The sequence below is a fragment of the Gossypium hirsutum genome, chromosome A08, assembly GCF_007990345.1.
Source record: "Gossypium hirsutum isolate 1008001.06 chromosome A08, Gossypium_hirsutum_v2.1, whole genome shotgun sequence".
NCBI lineage: Eukaryota > Viridiplantae > Streptophyta > Magnoliopsida > Malvales > Malvaceae > Gossypium > Gossypium hirsutum.
In genome coordinates this window covers 116,261,032-116,278,479 of record NC_053431.1, presented here as the reverse complement: position 1 = coordinate 116,278,479, position 17,448 = coordinate 116,261,032, and the positions used below count along the sequence as shown (strand labels likewise).

General features: G+C 33.2%; 1 protein-coding gene across 1 annotated transcript; it reads left to right on the top strand.

Annotated features, from left to right (window-relative positions):
- The first annotated feature begins 1,647 nt into the window (after nucleotides 1-1,647).
- LOC107895116 (uncharacterized) lies at nucleotides 1,648-3,855 on the top strand. Its single transcript, XM_016820347.2, has 3 exons — nucleotides 1,648-2,233; nucleotides 2,812-3,203; nucleotides 3,426-3,855. The coding sequence occupies exons 1-3, from the start codon at nucleotides 2,203-2,205 to the stop codon at nucleotides 3,558-3,560; spliced, it is 558 nt and encodes a 185-aa protein (XP_016675836.2). The 5' UTR covers nucleotides 1,648-2,202; the 3' UTR covers nucleotides 3,561-3,855.
- The last annotated feature ends 13,593 nt before the right edge of the window (nucleotides 3,856-17,448 follow it).

The following is a 17,448-nucleotide window of genomic DNA, read 5'->3' as shown; positions in this document are numbered from 1 at the left end:
ATTCCGCTAGCTATTCAACCACTTTTTCCTTCCCTTTATCGGATTTATTTCCCCTTTGCTCTTGAGCTTAATTAAACAAATAAATTGATTTCATCATTTACGCATCAAAAAGATGAACACAAGGCACTTAGCCCATATTTATACATTAGACATTAAAGTCTCATACATGCAAAAATCATGCATCAACACAACATATTAGCTAATTTCTTTCCCCTTGGCCGAATATGCATGTCTATTTTTGGGGTCGATTTCAACACTTAATACACACATATACACACTAGTAAAGCATCCTCCCCCTTTTCATCAATTTAACACATGCATTGCTCATTAACATGCAAAGTTACATTCGGCCTTAGCACACATCTTGCTAGCCGATTCTTCTCCATTTAGCAACCAATGCACATATGTGCTCACACAAAAATGCTAAAAAGGAGGTTCAAGAATCATCAAGCCATCATCACATGCATCATTAACAAGCTTCATATTTTGCATGCAATGGCATTAACACAACCTCCACCTAGGCCGAATCTTAACTCATCCTCATGCCTCATCACCACAACATCAAACACCAACCAAGAATGATGCATCCATGGTCAAGTGCCAATTCCATCACATAGCAAGATTTAGACCATGGGCCAAGTAGAACTCAAGCTAACAACTAAAACATGCATGCATCTCATGGAACATCATCAAACATACCTTAGCCTAGCTACATGCATGGCCGAATCTCTTCACCTTTCTTCTTCTTTCCTCCTTAAAATTTTTGGCCAAGGATGAACCAAAGGATGAGAAAATTTTTCTTTGTTTTTTCTTTCTAGTTTCGGCAAGCATGAAGATGAGAAAAGGATGAACAAAATTCTCTCCTTTCTCTTCTTTAGCTCACGGCAATGGGGGGAACAAACAACTACACACACATTTTTTTTTGTATTCTCCATACTCCTTTTTATTATTTTATTTGTTTTATCCCAACATTTTATGACACAAATTAACATATCTTATTTGTGCCATACTCATGCCATAATTTCCATAAAATAAATTGCACACTTGTGCATCATGCCCATCATGGCCGGCCACTACTAGTAGGGGGGGAAATTTGACATGCAAGTCCCCCCCTTTGTCCACATGCACTAATAGGTCCTCACACATTGACCTATCACATTTTAGAATTTTCTCACATAAGTCCTATTAACTAAATTCACATGAAATCAACCAAATTGAAGCTTGAAATTTTCACACATTCATAATTACATATGCTAGACAATAAGTATCACATTCAAACATTTTGGTGACTCGGTTTAGCGGTCCCGAAACCACTTCCCGACTAGGGTCAACTTTGGGCTGTCACAACTAAAATCTTCATATCAATCAAGTAACATAGATGAGCTCATCAAGCAATCTTCTTTCAAGCCATTATCATTTTATCTCAAGATTTTCATGCCAAATCAAGAGTTATATGTCCATTGAATCATTGAAATTCTGATGAAGGCTCAAGCAGAACACTTGAGGTGTACGATTCATTAATCCGTGAATTCTTATCAAGTGTAACCCTTAAGCATGTTTGGTTTGGTGTATTGGCATAGTCAATACACCCCTAATCGGTGGGCCCCACCTAATGCGACTGTATTCCATCGTTTGGTTTGATGTATTGCTAATACGGGTGTAATCCTTTACCTTCCTAATCGGTGAAAACCACCGATTTCTAATCCCCCTCTTTTCTGCAGATTAGTTGCCCCTTCGGTTTCCCCTCCCTGTTTTACCCTTTCTGCCGATTTGCTCCCTCTGTCTATATGCAAATCTTGAAACAGACATTGAAGATGGGTTTCACAGACATTGAAACAGACATGAATGAAACTATGTCAAAACAATATAACTCCTATTTTCAGAATTTTAAAAAGAAAAAACACTTTCTTCCTTTTCTTATTTCTCTCTTCCAAGGTCTTCATCATAGAAACAAAACCCAAAGGTGGAACCATTTTTGCAAGCATAATTTTTCGGAATTTCGAAGACCACTTCTTTCACTTTCTTTGAAACTCTGTTTTCTTCTTTCTTGTTTGGGAATTTAAAGATGAAGAAACGGAGAGGTAAGCTGACTCGAAAGATGATGGAGCAAGTGCCATGGGGCATTGGGAACTAGCGCTAGCTTGGCTCTTCGTTTGGGACTAACCATTTTCTCCTCTGCTTCACTTCTTTTCATGTGTTTGGATGTTGAATTCTATAACTATACTTCTTTCAGGTGATTCCCAAAAGCTTCATTTCTTCTATTTTGTTGGGTCAAATTTTGATTTTGGTTTTCTCTTTACCCTTTAATTGTCAATACCCATGCCCTTATTTCTGTTATTTTGTTGGAATTCAATTTTTTGTTACTTGATTTCTGGTGTTAAAGTGGAGGTCTCTGGGAAAACTGTCACGATCATCATCTTGATGAATCTAGTACTATGTTAGGAGTTAAAAATTTTTATGAGAGGACTGATCAGAATTTCTTTGCTTTTCCATTTTTATTGAGGAAGAAAGATAAATGCAGTCAAATGAGCTGTATGCAATTCTTTTATGTGATCTTTTGGGTTCTAGGCTTTGGAATTATCAAATGCTTTCACTTGCTTAACTATCAAACTTCAGTAAGGATTATAATATAGTTTATTGTTTCTGAGTTTAAAAAAGGGGTGAACTGTATGTTATTTCTTCTATTTCAATGGAAATTTCTCTAAGTTGATTCTAAAACTAGTTATCATGAACCTTAATGGATCTTACTGTATCTTCTAATGTTTTTTCCTTGACTTTTGGTTCTTGATTTCTCATGTTCATCAAGTTAAGACCAAACCACAGACATTGAAGATGGGTTTCCGAGGACGCCACAGGTTGCCCCATTCACCTCGGCTGATGATACGGCCCCGCTTTTGGAGAATGGCAGCAGTGATGATAAGTTAAATTTTGATGGACCCATGGATTTTAATAAAGATTTATGCAGAAGCAGTTCATTCAATGGAACCATGGTCGGTCAAGAAAATGCTGTGAGCATGCTGGTTCCGTCATACTCTCAAGAACAATTGCCAGAAATTTTTGTAGGGCTTAAATCCCAGCAGGGTTGCATTGGTGAAATGAGTGATATTGAGGATGAGACCTTCAACACTGTTGTTAGTAGATCAAGTCAAACATGTAGAATTGATCTACTCGAAGAGATCATTGAAGATGCTAAAGATAACAAGGTACTCTTTACTCTAAACTTGTTACTTTCTTTTGTCAACTTTGGAGGCTGTTTGGGTTTGAGAATGATCCTATGCAATGCTAATAATACTAGAACTTAGTCCATTATATCGTTGATCACAGCATGATGAATGAACTAATCTTTGAAATTTTGAACTTCTAATGTTTTTTTGTTGTTGCTATTTTGGGAGGATGAACTGCTAACTTATGAGATTTTGGTTCAGAAAATTTTGTTTCAGACCATGCAATCGATTATGAACTTGATGAAAGAAGTTGAACTTCAAGAGGCAGCTGTCGAACAAGCAAAAGAGGAAGCTGCAAGGGGGCATGGATATTCTCGTCAAGGTGGAGGAACTTAAACAGATGCTGCCACATGCAAAGGAAGTAAATGACATGGTTGTGCACTTGTTGATAACCTAGATGTTTTAATTACCAAAACTAGAATGTAGTTTTACGATTTTTTCTGCTTCACATTTTATTTTGAGTGGTTATTTTCCTTCTTTACCGTGTCAAATTTTAAGTTTGATTGGTTTACTTTGATGGGTTTGTGTTATTGGATTAAGTTTAATCAGTAATAGATTATCTGTTGAGCCATGCTGCCAATATGTGATGAAAGTGTATGAATCTTAATGAACCGTTGTTGATTCTGCTGAAGCATTTTTCTGTCAAATTCGGTGAAATGAGTTTTCTAATTATGATCAATAATCTTTTTTTGAGGTCCCTTTTCAAGTGTTTCATTAAATATATTCAGCAGTAGTACTGTTTAATTTGTTTTTAATTGTAGATCACTTGATTATCTCATGAAGCATGCTATTAATTTGCAAAGTAGAAAGTGTATTGATCTCAATGAACCATGCTGCTCTGCCGAAGCTTTTTTCTATCAAATTTGGCATAACGGGGTTAAATTGAATTTGCAATGGTCGTGTTAAATCTGTTTTGGGTGCTGCTCATGAGTGCTGCTCTTGTTAAGGCGTGCCAAGTAGGAAATGGAGTTGAAGGAGCTGAAGAAGTTACATTTCTTTACAGGTTGACTCCTGGTGCCTGTCCAAAAAGTGTGTGAATGTTGCATGAATAGCTGGTAAGGTTATTTGTAACTTTAGTTTCTCTTTGCCGAGGATCTACATGTGGACTTGTGGGAAATGGGGCCTCATTAGCTTCTATGTTGCTTATAGCTTTGATATGTATAAATATAATATGGAGATTAACTTGAATAATGTGTACTGTGGGTTGAAACTATAAGGACCTTCGAAGTCCATTGAAGGATGTTAAATCATAAGATTATTAATAATTATGTTAAATTATCTATATTAAGAATTTTATTAAATTATATATTTTAATTATAATATATTTAATAATAATTATGTTTAAATATGATTAAATTATTTATTATTGATATTAATAATCTTATTAAAAATTAAATAACAATAACAATAATAATTTACCAAAACAAATTTCTGCTAATTATTAAGAATTTTATTAAATTATATATTTTAATTAAAATATATTTAATAATAATTATGTTTAAATATGATTAAATTATTTATTATTGATAATAATAATCTTATTAAAATTTAAATAACAATAACAATAATCATTTACCAAAACAAATTTATGCTAAGGGTATTCTAGTCATTTTAGTTTTTTCCATTATGCTATTACATCTCTATTCCATTCAACCAAACACAAGATTACTATTACGCCTCTATTCCATTACATTCAACCAAATAGTTGATTTGCTATTACACCTCTATTCCAATACACCTCTAATCCACTACATGTCTAATCCAATACACCTTTAATCCAATACAGCGAACCAAACGTGCCCTAAGGTGCTTAACCAAGGAATACATTCTCGATCCACATATCGTATGACAGGATTACTAGTCCAGATTAAATCCTTTATATAGCATATGCTCAAAAAGCTTGATTAAGATTACCAGTCCAGGCTAAACCCTAATCTTAACTCATACTCGAGAGGTATTGTATTAGGATTACCCATCCTCGCTAAATCCTTTATATAACAAGGTCATTTGGATTACTCATCTGAGCTAAATCCCATCCACAACAAATGCATGACCTTATTAATTTCGGGAAAGAATATACATTCGTCGATATTCAATGTTCAATCGGGACTTAACCCTTTATCACTATTTCAAGCATGTATAAATTTTTCCATAACATACAAGTAAGGCACATTAACATAAATCACATTACATACAATACAACATTCAATTTACATAATTACATATCCTGTTAAGTTACACGAACTTACCTCGACACTTGTTCGCGTAATAATCTACTAATCTGAAATCTTTTCTTGTCCTCGATCTAACCTCGAATTTGTGTTTTCCGAATCCAATTAGGCCTTGAAAGCTTATTTTCTCTCTCCTAGGGTTTCCATGTGTTTTTAGGTTGAAGATGATGAAAAATAAGATGATATAATTTCTTTTTATCTTTTAATTAATCATGTATTTTGGTATTTCCAATTTAGACCCTTGTTTTTTTCTATAATTCCATGAATGAGTCACCATAAAAATCTACATACTTTTATTAATGATGTAATTACCATATAAGGACCTTAAGTTTTGAATTCCATAACTATTTGATCCTTATAGCTACTAGAATTCAACTTTCGCATTTTATACAATTTAGTCCTTCTCGTAATTAGGCACTAAATCGATAAAATTTTCATATAAAAATTTTCACACGTTATTTCTATCATATTACGGGCCATATGGTAAAATAAAAATAAAATATATTTTGGATTGGATTTGTGATCCCGAAACCACTGTTCCGATTTCACTGAAAAATGGGCTGTTACAAAAGGGCCAGGTTTGGCGTGTTACATATTTAATCTATCTAAAATAATTGTCCATTCATTTTGGAAGTTTATAAGTATAATATAGAGAATTATTTTATGGATCATTCCCACTACACCATTCATGGTCCTTTTCTAATTATTTAATGATATTTCAACAATTTTTTCCATATCATTGACACACAATTTTGGTATTTTCTAATCCCCTCGAACCCTAAACATTAAACCCCAGACCTTGAACCTCAAACCTCAAACCCAAACCCAAACCTAAACCAAAAACTCTAAATCTTATTCAGGGTTTAAGGTTCATGTAACACCCTTAACCCAAAACCCATCTCCGTCACCGAATTAGAGTTATGAAGTATTACTATACAATCTGTAACTTTTAAACATCATAAAATTCAACATATTAATAATATCATAAATCATTCATTTACATGCAAACTATCCCTAAATCGGGCCCTTGAGGCCCTAAAAATAGCTTAGGAGCAATTCAGGACTAATTTGAAACAAAATGGAAAGTTTAATAAAAGTCACAAAATTTGAAAACAAGGGTCACACGGTTGTGAGGCCAGATAGTATGACATGGCTCTAGGCCGTATAACTTTCGAAATAGGGACATACGGCTATGTCCCAGCTAGTGTCCTCACCCGTGTAACTCTCTGAGTTGCCCCACAAGCCCGTGTGCCAGGCCGTGTGTTAGGCCGTGTAACTCACTGACTTGAACCCTATGAAATCCTTAAATGACACACGACTGTGTCACCAGGCCGTGTCCTAAGCCGTGTGAACCCAAAATGTACCTAAAATCAAAACCATTTCACGCATAACTTCTCAAACCACTTAAGCACACATTCAAGGGGTTCAAACACCATTCAAACTTGCATAAACATATCATTTCAAGCATCCTAAGTCACCTAACCAATATGTCATTCAAAGGCACCACAATTTGCATCCAAATATGATTCACCTAAACATGTTAACATTGCTTCATTCCATGCATAAAGACCTAATTCCACTATGTGCCTAAAACACATCATGAATGACCACTTCCAAGCCAATATTAACATGCCAAAAAGCCATGCACATCAATTACCTAAAATTGATCAAAGGGACTCAACTTAACAAGCATTACAAGTCCAACATCCATACATAACTTCAAGCATAAACATTCCATATTACCATTTACACAATTACTAGACACCATTACAAGGTAACCTACACATGTTCATATTGCCATTTCTATACATAATAACCTAGTTCAAATATGAACTAAAACATGTCGCAAGTAACCATTTTCAAATCATCATCAACATGCCAAGAAATCTTATAAACAAACACTTTTAAGTAACCAAAACAACATAACTTGGTAAGGCATCAAAGTGTACCAAACCAACATAGCTTTCTAAAGCTTATACATGTCATAACTCTAACAACACATACACCAAAATACCATTACAAATCACACTATACATGCCACTATTAACCTTGACCATAAATGCTCAACAACTACCGAATTGACTATTGGATAATGTGATAGGTCTTCGACGAGCTTCCAACTGATCAAGCTTCCGATAATATATAAAACATAGGACAGAAAATACGTAAGCAACAAGTGCTTAATAAGCTCATATAGACTTAAACATAACTTACCATTTTATTAATACAGTTCATAGATTAAGCATGAACCATTACCAATGTCATAAGTTTAGTACAAGCCTATTGAAACGCCATCAAACTCACAAATTAGTAAGTGCATCAACATCTCATATAAGTTCATTTATAACATAAGTGGATTTTTTAAGACACATCACATATTCATAAACCTTTTCATAAAATTATAAACCATATAAGTTCATTTATAACATAAGTGGATTTCATAAGACACGTCACATATTCATCAACCTTTTCATAAGATTATAAACCATTCAAATTTACTTACTTACCATTCCATTCCAAAACCTTAGTATAAGCCTAAATAACATCATCAATTCACAAGTTAGTGCATTTGTCAATGATATAAATGCATTATCCATAAAATAAATAGACTTACATATGTAATCACATCATTTAGTTCATAAATCCATTTTTCTTTATAATTTCATGATTCATTTCATTTGAATACTTACCATTTCATTTCCTTTTCATACTCGTTGAACCATCTAGAATTACATCAGATACTCGGGAAAGCTCACACATAGTGTGCCTTTACATATAATAGTAACCTTTCCTTTACATCGTTGCTCACTCGAGTTGAGAAATGGGTCTGCTTACACGAGCTGTGGGTCGAAATGTAAGCTACACGATGCTATTCATACAAGCTGTGGGTCGGAATTCACAATAAATGTAGGACCTTAGCCATCGGTAGGACATTCAGGACCAACACTTGAAACATGAAATCCCTAATGACATGTCATTTATATCCTACGAATTCTTAAGGTTCAACCGAGACTCAATATCCATCAATTCATCATAGCATTGATACGTTTATATATCAATCCATTTACTTTAAAAATTACATGGTAAATATTCAGTTTAATCAAGATTGAAACTAGTACAGTTCATACGAACTTACCTATACTGAAACGATGCCCTAACGTGATCCAACGACTAATTCGCTTTTTTGGTTTTCCCGCAATTAGTGTCTGTTTGAGTCATTTTTTGACCTAGATAAACATTTTTATTAAATTAATCTCATTTCAGCATTTAAAATAATTAATTTACCTTATAATCCATAATAATGAAATTTTACAAAATTACCCATAATATTTTAACATTTATGCAATTTCCCTAAACTCAAAACTTGAAATTTCACCCTTTTTAACCATAAATCATGCTAGCTGATTTTTACCAATTCTTATAATAGCCTATATTTATCCACAATTTACATTATTTTCCTTGAATTAACGATTTTCACAAATCAGTCCCTAAACTTGAAAATCATCAAAAATTACTTACCAAAATACTTATATTTAACAAAAAAAGTATAATAATTTATCAAAAAATTTCAAGAAAACTTCAATTTCATCCATGGTAGAATTCTAAACATTCAACAATTTAACAAATTGACCCCCGAGCTAACTAGATTAAACTATAACGATCTTAAAAATATAAAAATTACGAGAAACCAACACTCTTACATACTTTTGTTTGGCCGAAACTAGAAAATTCTCAAATGGAGTTTCTTCCTTCTACTTTCGGTGAAGAAACAAAGTCAAGATGATGCTTATCTATTTTACTTTTGTTTTATTATTTTAATACTTAAACATTAATTTAATAAAACATTTCAAATAATAACTTAAGAAATCAACCATATTACCGTCTACTATTATCAATTATGGCTAGTTTACCATAACCATCCATTTTTAATTTATACAAATGGACACTTAAATACTAATAATAATTGACTTTTACACTTTTTACAAGTTAGTCCGTTTTAATTAATTAATTATCTAAACATTAAAATTTCTTAACCAAATTTTAATACGACCTTAATAACACTCTAAAAATATTTAAAAAATATTTTAAAAAATATTTATGGCTCGGTTTATAGAAACGAGATTCTGATACCTCATTTTCTAAAACCACTTGACTTTAGAGTCATACTACTTAAACCTAATTATTCTTTCATTTAATATAAATCATTAAATCAAATTTTATTATTGCACTATATTTGACTCGTAAATATTAAATAATAATATTTATGAACTTACTTGACTCGTAAATATTAAATAAAAACATTTACGAACTTACTTGTTAGATTTGTGGTCCCGAAACCACTATTTTCGACACCACGAGAAAACAGACTATTATAGTTTAGGATTTGGGGTTCATGGTTCAAGATTTGGGGTTCAAGGTTATCATACACCAAATTGGGCCTAGAATTTTTTATGGTAAATTAGGAATTTTGGCTCTGAATGGGTTTGGAAAATTTTGATTTGTGGTAACCCGAAATTGGTTTTGTCTATGGCCTTTTGAAAAAAAAAATGTTTTTTGAAAATAATGTTCAAAAGACTTTCAATTTTGAAATAAGGACTGATTTATAAAATGGTCTAAATTATGAGTTTTTAAAAGGCAATTAAACCAAATTTTAATTTTCACCATATTTCCCTCATCATCTTTATAAAACTCACTTTAGTCTCTTCTCCATATTTTTGTTATGTAGTCCATTGCATTCCAAAGCTCCTCCCATTAAATTTTGATTCCCAAACTTAATTTCTTAGTTTTATATCATTCCTCAAGCCATAAATCTCCATAGTATTTCAAGAAAAACATCTAAGAACAACATAGATTTCTCCATTGCTAATTTTTGGATTTTTCATGTTTTTGATTAAACATTAGATTCTTGTCAACTAAGGTAATTTTTGATGTTATTTGATGCTTTAAATAGAGTTTTTAGCCGTTAAATCGCATGTTTTAAATAAAAGCCGAAAATTGAGTCGTTAATGGTAGATTTCAGGATTTCGAGTAAAAATGTGCTTTCAAAATATTTTCCAATTAGTTTTGACATGATTAGAAGGTTTCTAAACTTAATTTAAAGTTTCATTGAAGATTTCCAACATTTTAATGATTTTTTGTGAAGATTAACATAAACTTGTCGAAAATTTTAAATACCATGAATTGGATAGTTTTTAGTAGCTTAAAGGTTGAGAATCAATTGTAGGTGAATAATTAGATGAATGAAATCAATTTTAGGAGAAAATATTAAGTATAGACCGAGATAATCAAAATTCAATTTTGCTATGTTGAAGATTTCGATTACATGAGAATTTATCTTAGACTTGTGTTTTGATTGTGTGAAGTGAGTCTGCGGCTGATTGTTGATTGTGTTGTTGTGTGATTTACCTTGTTGAAGCTTTGGAATCATTAGGACCTTTAACGAGAAAAGATAAAGACAAGGAAAAGCTAGTTTAAGCTTTCAGTAATTAGACGAAAGCGTGATCAATGAGTGTTTGGAATCGCTACTTGTAGACACGATTCATAGTGTTAATTGGGAGCTTAGGAATAGCCTAAACCTCTATCCTAAGTTCTGAGTGTAAGCTTTCTATTTCCCTTTCTTTGTTTTGGCAAATTATGTGATTATCTGAATAATTATGGATTGATTATTATGATGCGATATTGTGATATGAGACATGTGTGATGACTATTATGAATTGAGTTGTGTTGTGGGTATGATATATATGTCAATGACTATGATAATGATATGTTAATAATGCAAATATGTAGTGAAAGCGAGCAAAATTTCGGTAAGTATATATGTGTTGAATTGTGGAATGTGATATTATTATAACAAGTATTATGTGAGAATACTTGTATGTGATATATGATGTACTAATTTTAATGCACACATATGTAGTTGGATATGTGATGGCTCAATGAGCATTATTGTGACCTTTAAAGTGCAATTAAATATGAATCCGATAAGCATGCATTGTGTACAAGTTGTGATGTAAATTGATGAATATGAACAGAGATGATGTGCATTAAATCAGTAATTAAGAATGTGTAATTGTGGATATTTTGGCCTTGTGATCTCTTGAAATTGTTGGGTATAGTTAACATGCCATAGGATTGTGAGTACTTACCTATATGTATTGCGTTTTTAGGCATTGAGGCATTGAGATAAGTTGGAGAGATAAGAGAATGTGAGCTAAGCTCCATTAAATGGGACATGTTTGGTGTGTTCGAGAGTGTTAGCTTTATGCTTTACTTTTTGGGATATGTTCGACTCTATAGTCAATTGGTGTGTTGGATATCTGTGTATTCTATGTGTGGTGCTAGAGCCCACTTTTATGTTTCACAGCCTCAAGTGCCAAATTATCGTTTAAATGTGATCTTATGTATTGTGATAATATGATGCGAGATGGATGCATAAACATGTGAATAATATGTTAAATGTGTTGATTTAAGTTTCATGAAAATGTTAGTATGTTCTCATGGTAATTGTATATGTAATTGTGGTTTGGGTTATTTTTATTTAACTTGTGAATGCATGTGAATATATGAGCTAGACTTGTAAGTTATTAAAGCATGTATACGTTGTTTAGTCTTGATGAATTATTGTTAAATGAATTATATATATAAGCGAGTTGAGTGAAATTGCATGTAAGAGTATATGCTAGTTTTATGATTTAATGAAACATGAATATGTTATTTTGACTTGGTTAGAATATGGTTGTGAATGTGTTGTAGTATGCTCTTATTTAACCTTTGATATTGTGTATACTTTGTGGTTACTTCGACATTCACCGAGCTTGTTTAAGCTCACCCACACTCTCTAACCATTGCAGATATTTAGCGTTTACGATGTGAGCGGTGTGGGGATACCAAGTGATCCAAGTTAGGCTTTAGTATTTGCATAGGTGGTATTAATATTATTTTTTGAACTGTACGGATAAGGAAATGTGGTTAGATTTTGATTGATTATTATTGTGGTCCTCATGATATTTTATGGGTTTAGTTTTCTAGCACTTTTAATAGATGTCATAATTATTTCATTGGTATTGTTTTGGTTTGAAGATTTGCTATGTTGAAGTGCCATGAACTGTATGTACGGTCAATGGACGTTGAGTAATGTGGTAGAACTGTTGCATGATATTGCCATGATGTTTTGGATATTTTGTAGCTTAATTATTCCTAGGAACTATAGGCTTAGACCTTGGTATGTTGATTCTTGCTCGGACATGTTTTTGATGTTTTAAATTGTTATTTTGATCATTTTGACATTGGTTTAAAGAGGTAAATGATGCACGTTGATTAGATATTTGTTGGAATGGATTAAGTGCTTAGATGTGTTGTATGTTTTTGGTCTGGATCAAAGGTATCAGTATTTGGGTTATAAAAATGATACCTCTGTGATTTTCGAATGTGGAGGAAGTCAGTTTTACAATTTGATATCGATACCATATCACGAGTATTGATACTCGGGGTAAAATAATCGATACTTTAGCAAATGTACTGATAATTGTTGGGATGTTGATTTTTAAACGAGAAACAAATGCTATTTTGTTATTGATTTTCCAATTGGTACCAATACCTTTTTTGTGAAATATCGTTACCATTGCTACAGTATCAATATCTACGTACTTGTTCTGAAATTTCTGTTATGTGGTTCAAAAGCATATATAGTTGTAGTATTAGTTCAATGGAATTATGTTAAGCATGACTTAATGTTGGATGTTGTATGTTAGACTCAAAGTTGTGCGAATGCTAAATAATAATAATATGACAATTTACTATGAGTGCGATGTGTGACGGTGGTGTGAAATCTTAATATTCAGGCTTGACGATTGAGCCGGGTGTAGGGTGTTACAAAGGTTCAAGGTTTAGGATTTTGAGTTCGGGGTTTGGGGCTCGAGGTTTAGGATAAAAAAATTACTAAAATTATGTGTCAATGACATTGAAAAAATTACTAAAATGTCATTAAATAATTGGAGAGGGACCATGGATTATGTGGTGGGAAGGATCCATAAAATAATTTCTCGTATAATATAATTAAAGTATAGATATGATATATGCTTGAGAAATCATAAAATAAAATCAAATTATTATGGTAAATGTGAATTAACAATTAGAATAATTCAAACTAAATTGACTAATTAGATTAAAACCCCAAACAAAGTAACAACATATGATGGGACTTTAAGACCCAAATATATAATTGCACATAATGAATCCTAAATTTGGATTCTCAAAAATTCCAAACTTTTACCGTTGAATTTAAAAGATTTTCTCGAATAGATGACACGATGATGCATGATATAGGGATCCTACAAAACTTGAAAAAAGATTTTTTTCTAACACCAAAATCTCAAGTTGGATATTGGATTTGATTCAATATAATTGTTTTGCTTATTTAGTTATTGTTTGATAAATTAGAAAATGAAATGTTGAAAAATTAAGTATTGAAGATATAAAATTTGAATTTAAAATTTAAAATGAAATGTTGTTGTTATTTGGGTCGGAGAAGACGCTGGTAGCAGAGCAGTGGTGCAAGAGAAACAGATCATTCTAGTTTAAAGAAGAAGAAATGAAGTGAAAAAATTGAGTAAAAAATAACTAAATAAAACACAAGTTTAATTTACACGTGTTTAATGACTAAACTTATCTGGCGCACCACATCATTAAAGGCAGGTGAGATCTTTTTTTTTTCCATCCATTTTGAGTTTGGTTGGAAAAAAGAAGTTTAAAATTTTACTTAAGTTTAATTTAAATTAAAAATGTTAAATTCGATTTTGACTCGGTTTGTTTGTATTAATTTTTTTTATCATTTTTATACAAAATAAATTTAAAAAATATAATACATCAAATATATTAAAAAATTAAAATAAATATTTTCCAACAAATGAAAATAAATTAAAAAAATTCTTTGTATTTAAATAATACTAACATAATTGGGCAATTTACTAAAAAAAGCCTTTTATTTCGTTATTTACTGAAATGGTCCGACTTTTTCATTATTTACAGGAAAGGACCATTTTTCCCAAAAGCGCGTCCACATCAGCGGGAAGTCAGGGTACGTGTCAGCAAAATGCTTTTCTGGGGGAGCGCTTTGTCCACCTCAGCACAAAGCGCTTCGTCCACCTCAGCACAAAGCGCTTCCTTGAAGGCGCGCTTTGCTGACGTGGACAAAACGCTCCCCCAGGGAAGTGTTTTGCCCCCAACGGTCATATGACCATTTGAACTCCAACGGTAAAAAAAAAAACTATAAAAGGTCCCTCCCCCTTTCATTTTTTCACACAATAGTCCTCTCACAATCTCTCTAAATTCTTTCCAAATTCTCTCAAATTTATTTCAATTTTTGTCAAATTTGTCTCTAATTTTTGCAAAAAAGCTGTGTTTAATTTTTTTTGAATTAGTTTTATTTTTAAAATTACAAAACTATTCAATCGTGTTAGCAATGGCCGGAGAATTAATTCGTCTCGATACGAAACACATCCCCGTCGATCAAATGACAATGGTAAGTGATAAGTTTAATTAATTTTTGAATAGTATTTAATGTATTTTTCATTTATGCAATTTTAATTAATATTTATTTTATAATTTTTTTGTAACAGTCTGTAGATCGGGTGTTGCAATGCTATACCCGTAATATGCCTGGTCCTCCATCGTCGTTGATAGAGAATTACCTGCGAAAAGTGGGTTTTTGGCACGTGGCCATGATAGGCCGGGGGTGCAAGTTGGACCCGAAACTAATCAGTGCATTGATAGACAGGTGGAGACCTGAGACGCACACTTTCCATCTTTCATGCGGAGAGTGTACTATCACTCTAGAAGACGTGCAATTGCAATTGGGATTGTCGGTCGATGGGTATGCAGTCACCGGGTCCGCTCAATCTGCTGATTAGGGGGCCGCATGCTACGAGCTTTTGAGTGCTATTCCGGATTATATTAACGGAGGTCGGATCGAGATGGGGTGGTTACGAGACACATTTCCGGAGCCGGACAATGATTGACTGAATTAGAAAGAATACGATATACTCAGGCATATATTCATGAGATGATTGGAGGTTATCTGATGCCGGACTTGTCACGAAATCACGTACATCTAAGATGGCTGCTGAAACTCGTTGATTTTAGAGTAGCAGGTGAATTAAGTTGGGGGTCTACCGTGTTAGCAACATTGTACCAGGAGATGTGCTGGGCGACACAACTGAATAAAGCCAAAATTGGAGGATGCCTATCACTACTGCAATCATGGGCACGGTTTCGCTTTCCATTTTTACGTCCTCGAGTGCACCACCCATATACATTCCCACTAATAACGAGGTAAATTTTATATTAGATTTTACAATTATTACGTTGATTTAAAATATAATTGTATGCTAAAAAATTATTTAATTAGGTGAAACCATTCGGCAAGTTATGTTGGAATACCCTCATCTCTTGAAGATATAAGCCTTCTATTAGACCAACGGTTGGAAGCACAAGTAAGTATTAAATAAAATATATATACATAATAAAATAGTCGTTTCTTATTTAGTATTTAGTATTTATTATTTAGTATTACCTATATAACTAATATTTTTATCATGTTGATATAGTTTCAATGGACACCATACGAGGATTCGACAATTCGGGCAGTAATTCTAGATGATTTTTTTCAAAATCCGAACATTTAGCATGTGAAGGTCCCATTGGTAAACTATGCTATCGTGGAGATGCACCAGTCAAATAGGTATTGCGCTAATTTGGATTCTGACAACCGATTCCTGTGGAACCTAAGGTGCTCGATGATGAGTACAAAGTCGACTTAAGTCTATTAAATACGGATTGGCCGAGACACTAGTCATAATATATCAAAATGTGGAAAAATCAGTATGACTATATACCTACTCGAGAACCGATCATCGTTCCTGAGTTAGCATGCGTGCCGGAATACATGCCATGGTTTAGGATTCATAGCAAGCCATATATACTATCGGAAGAGGAGAGGCGATGACAAATTTGTGTGCAAAGGGAACGACGGGGCCCTTTAAATCCAAGAAGAAGGGATGACGATGCGGGCCCATCAGTAGCGCCCAAACAATCACCGGGCCCATCAACAACGCCCACACAGCCACCTGTGCCAACACTTCAACTGACGACACCCATATCATAGCCTTTTTAGATTATGCCAGGTGCGTATCCTAGCCCTTATATGTATCCTAACCCTTTTATGTTTCCTTTTCCTAGTCCTATGGCAAGTTGGAATGCATGGCCTGATTTATCTCCGTTCCCAATTACTCCGAGTCAACCGCCTATCAATAGGCCACCGTCGCATGAGGGATCGCACGATGCTCCGTCAGGAAGCTCTTCTTTTTACCATTCCCTATTGCCTTATGGGATTCAAACACCTCCACCATGGGTGATGCAAACACCTCCGCATTCATTATTTTATCAAGGTGGGTCATCCTCCCAATACCCATAACCAGATCGCCTGCCAGAGGAACCCCAATCCCCACCGGAACAACTACAACCCTCACCGGAAGCTGAACCAAGGAGGAATCCAGCGCATAACCGTCGACGACCCCCAGGTGGCATTAATTTCGACCGGCACCAACATTGATTTTTTAAATATATTTGTAGAAACTTTTTTATATAGTTTCATATAATAAAATAAAATTTGTTTTTAATATTTTAATTGTACTTTACTTTTTTTAATTTTAATACAATAAATGTTCTTTTAAATTAGCTAATAATTTTTATTAAAATAAATGTTATTTTGACTACGGCAATATTTTTAATATTTTTATATTTTTAATAAAATATAAATAATGCAACATAATTTTATTACAACAACTATAAGCTATTCCGATTTGGACATGATCGAGTTATATGGCCTGGGTTCCTATACCATCCGCACAACCTCTGTTGGTTTGTTCTTTCTTGGATATCCATATTGTTACGTATTCTAGTCGGGTAAGGTCGACCCTTTAGTTTGTGACGCAATT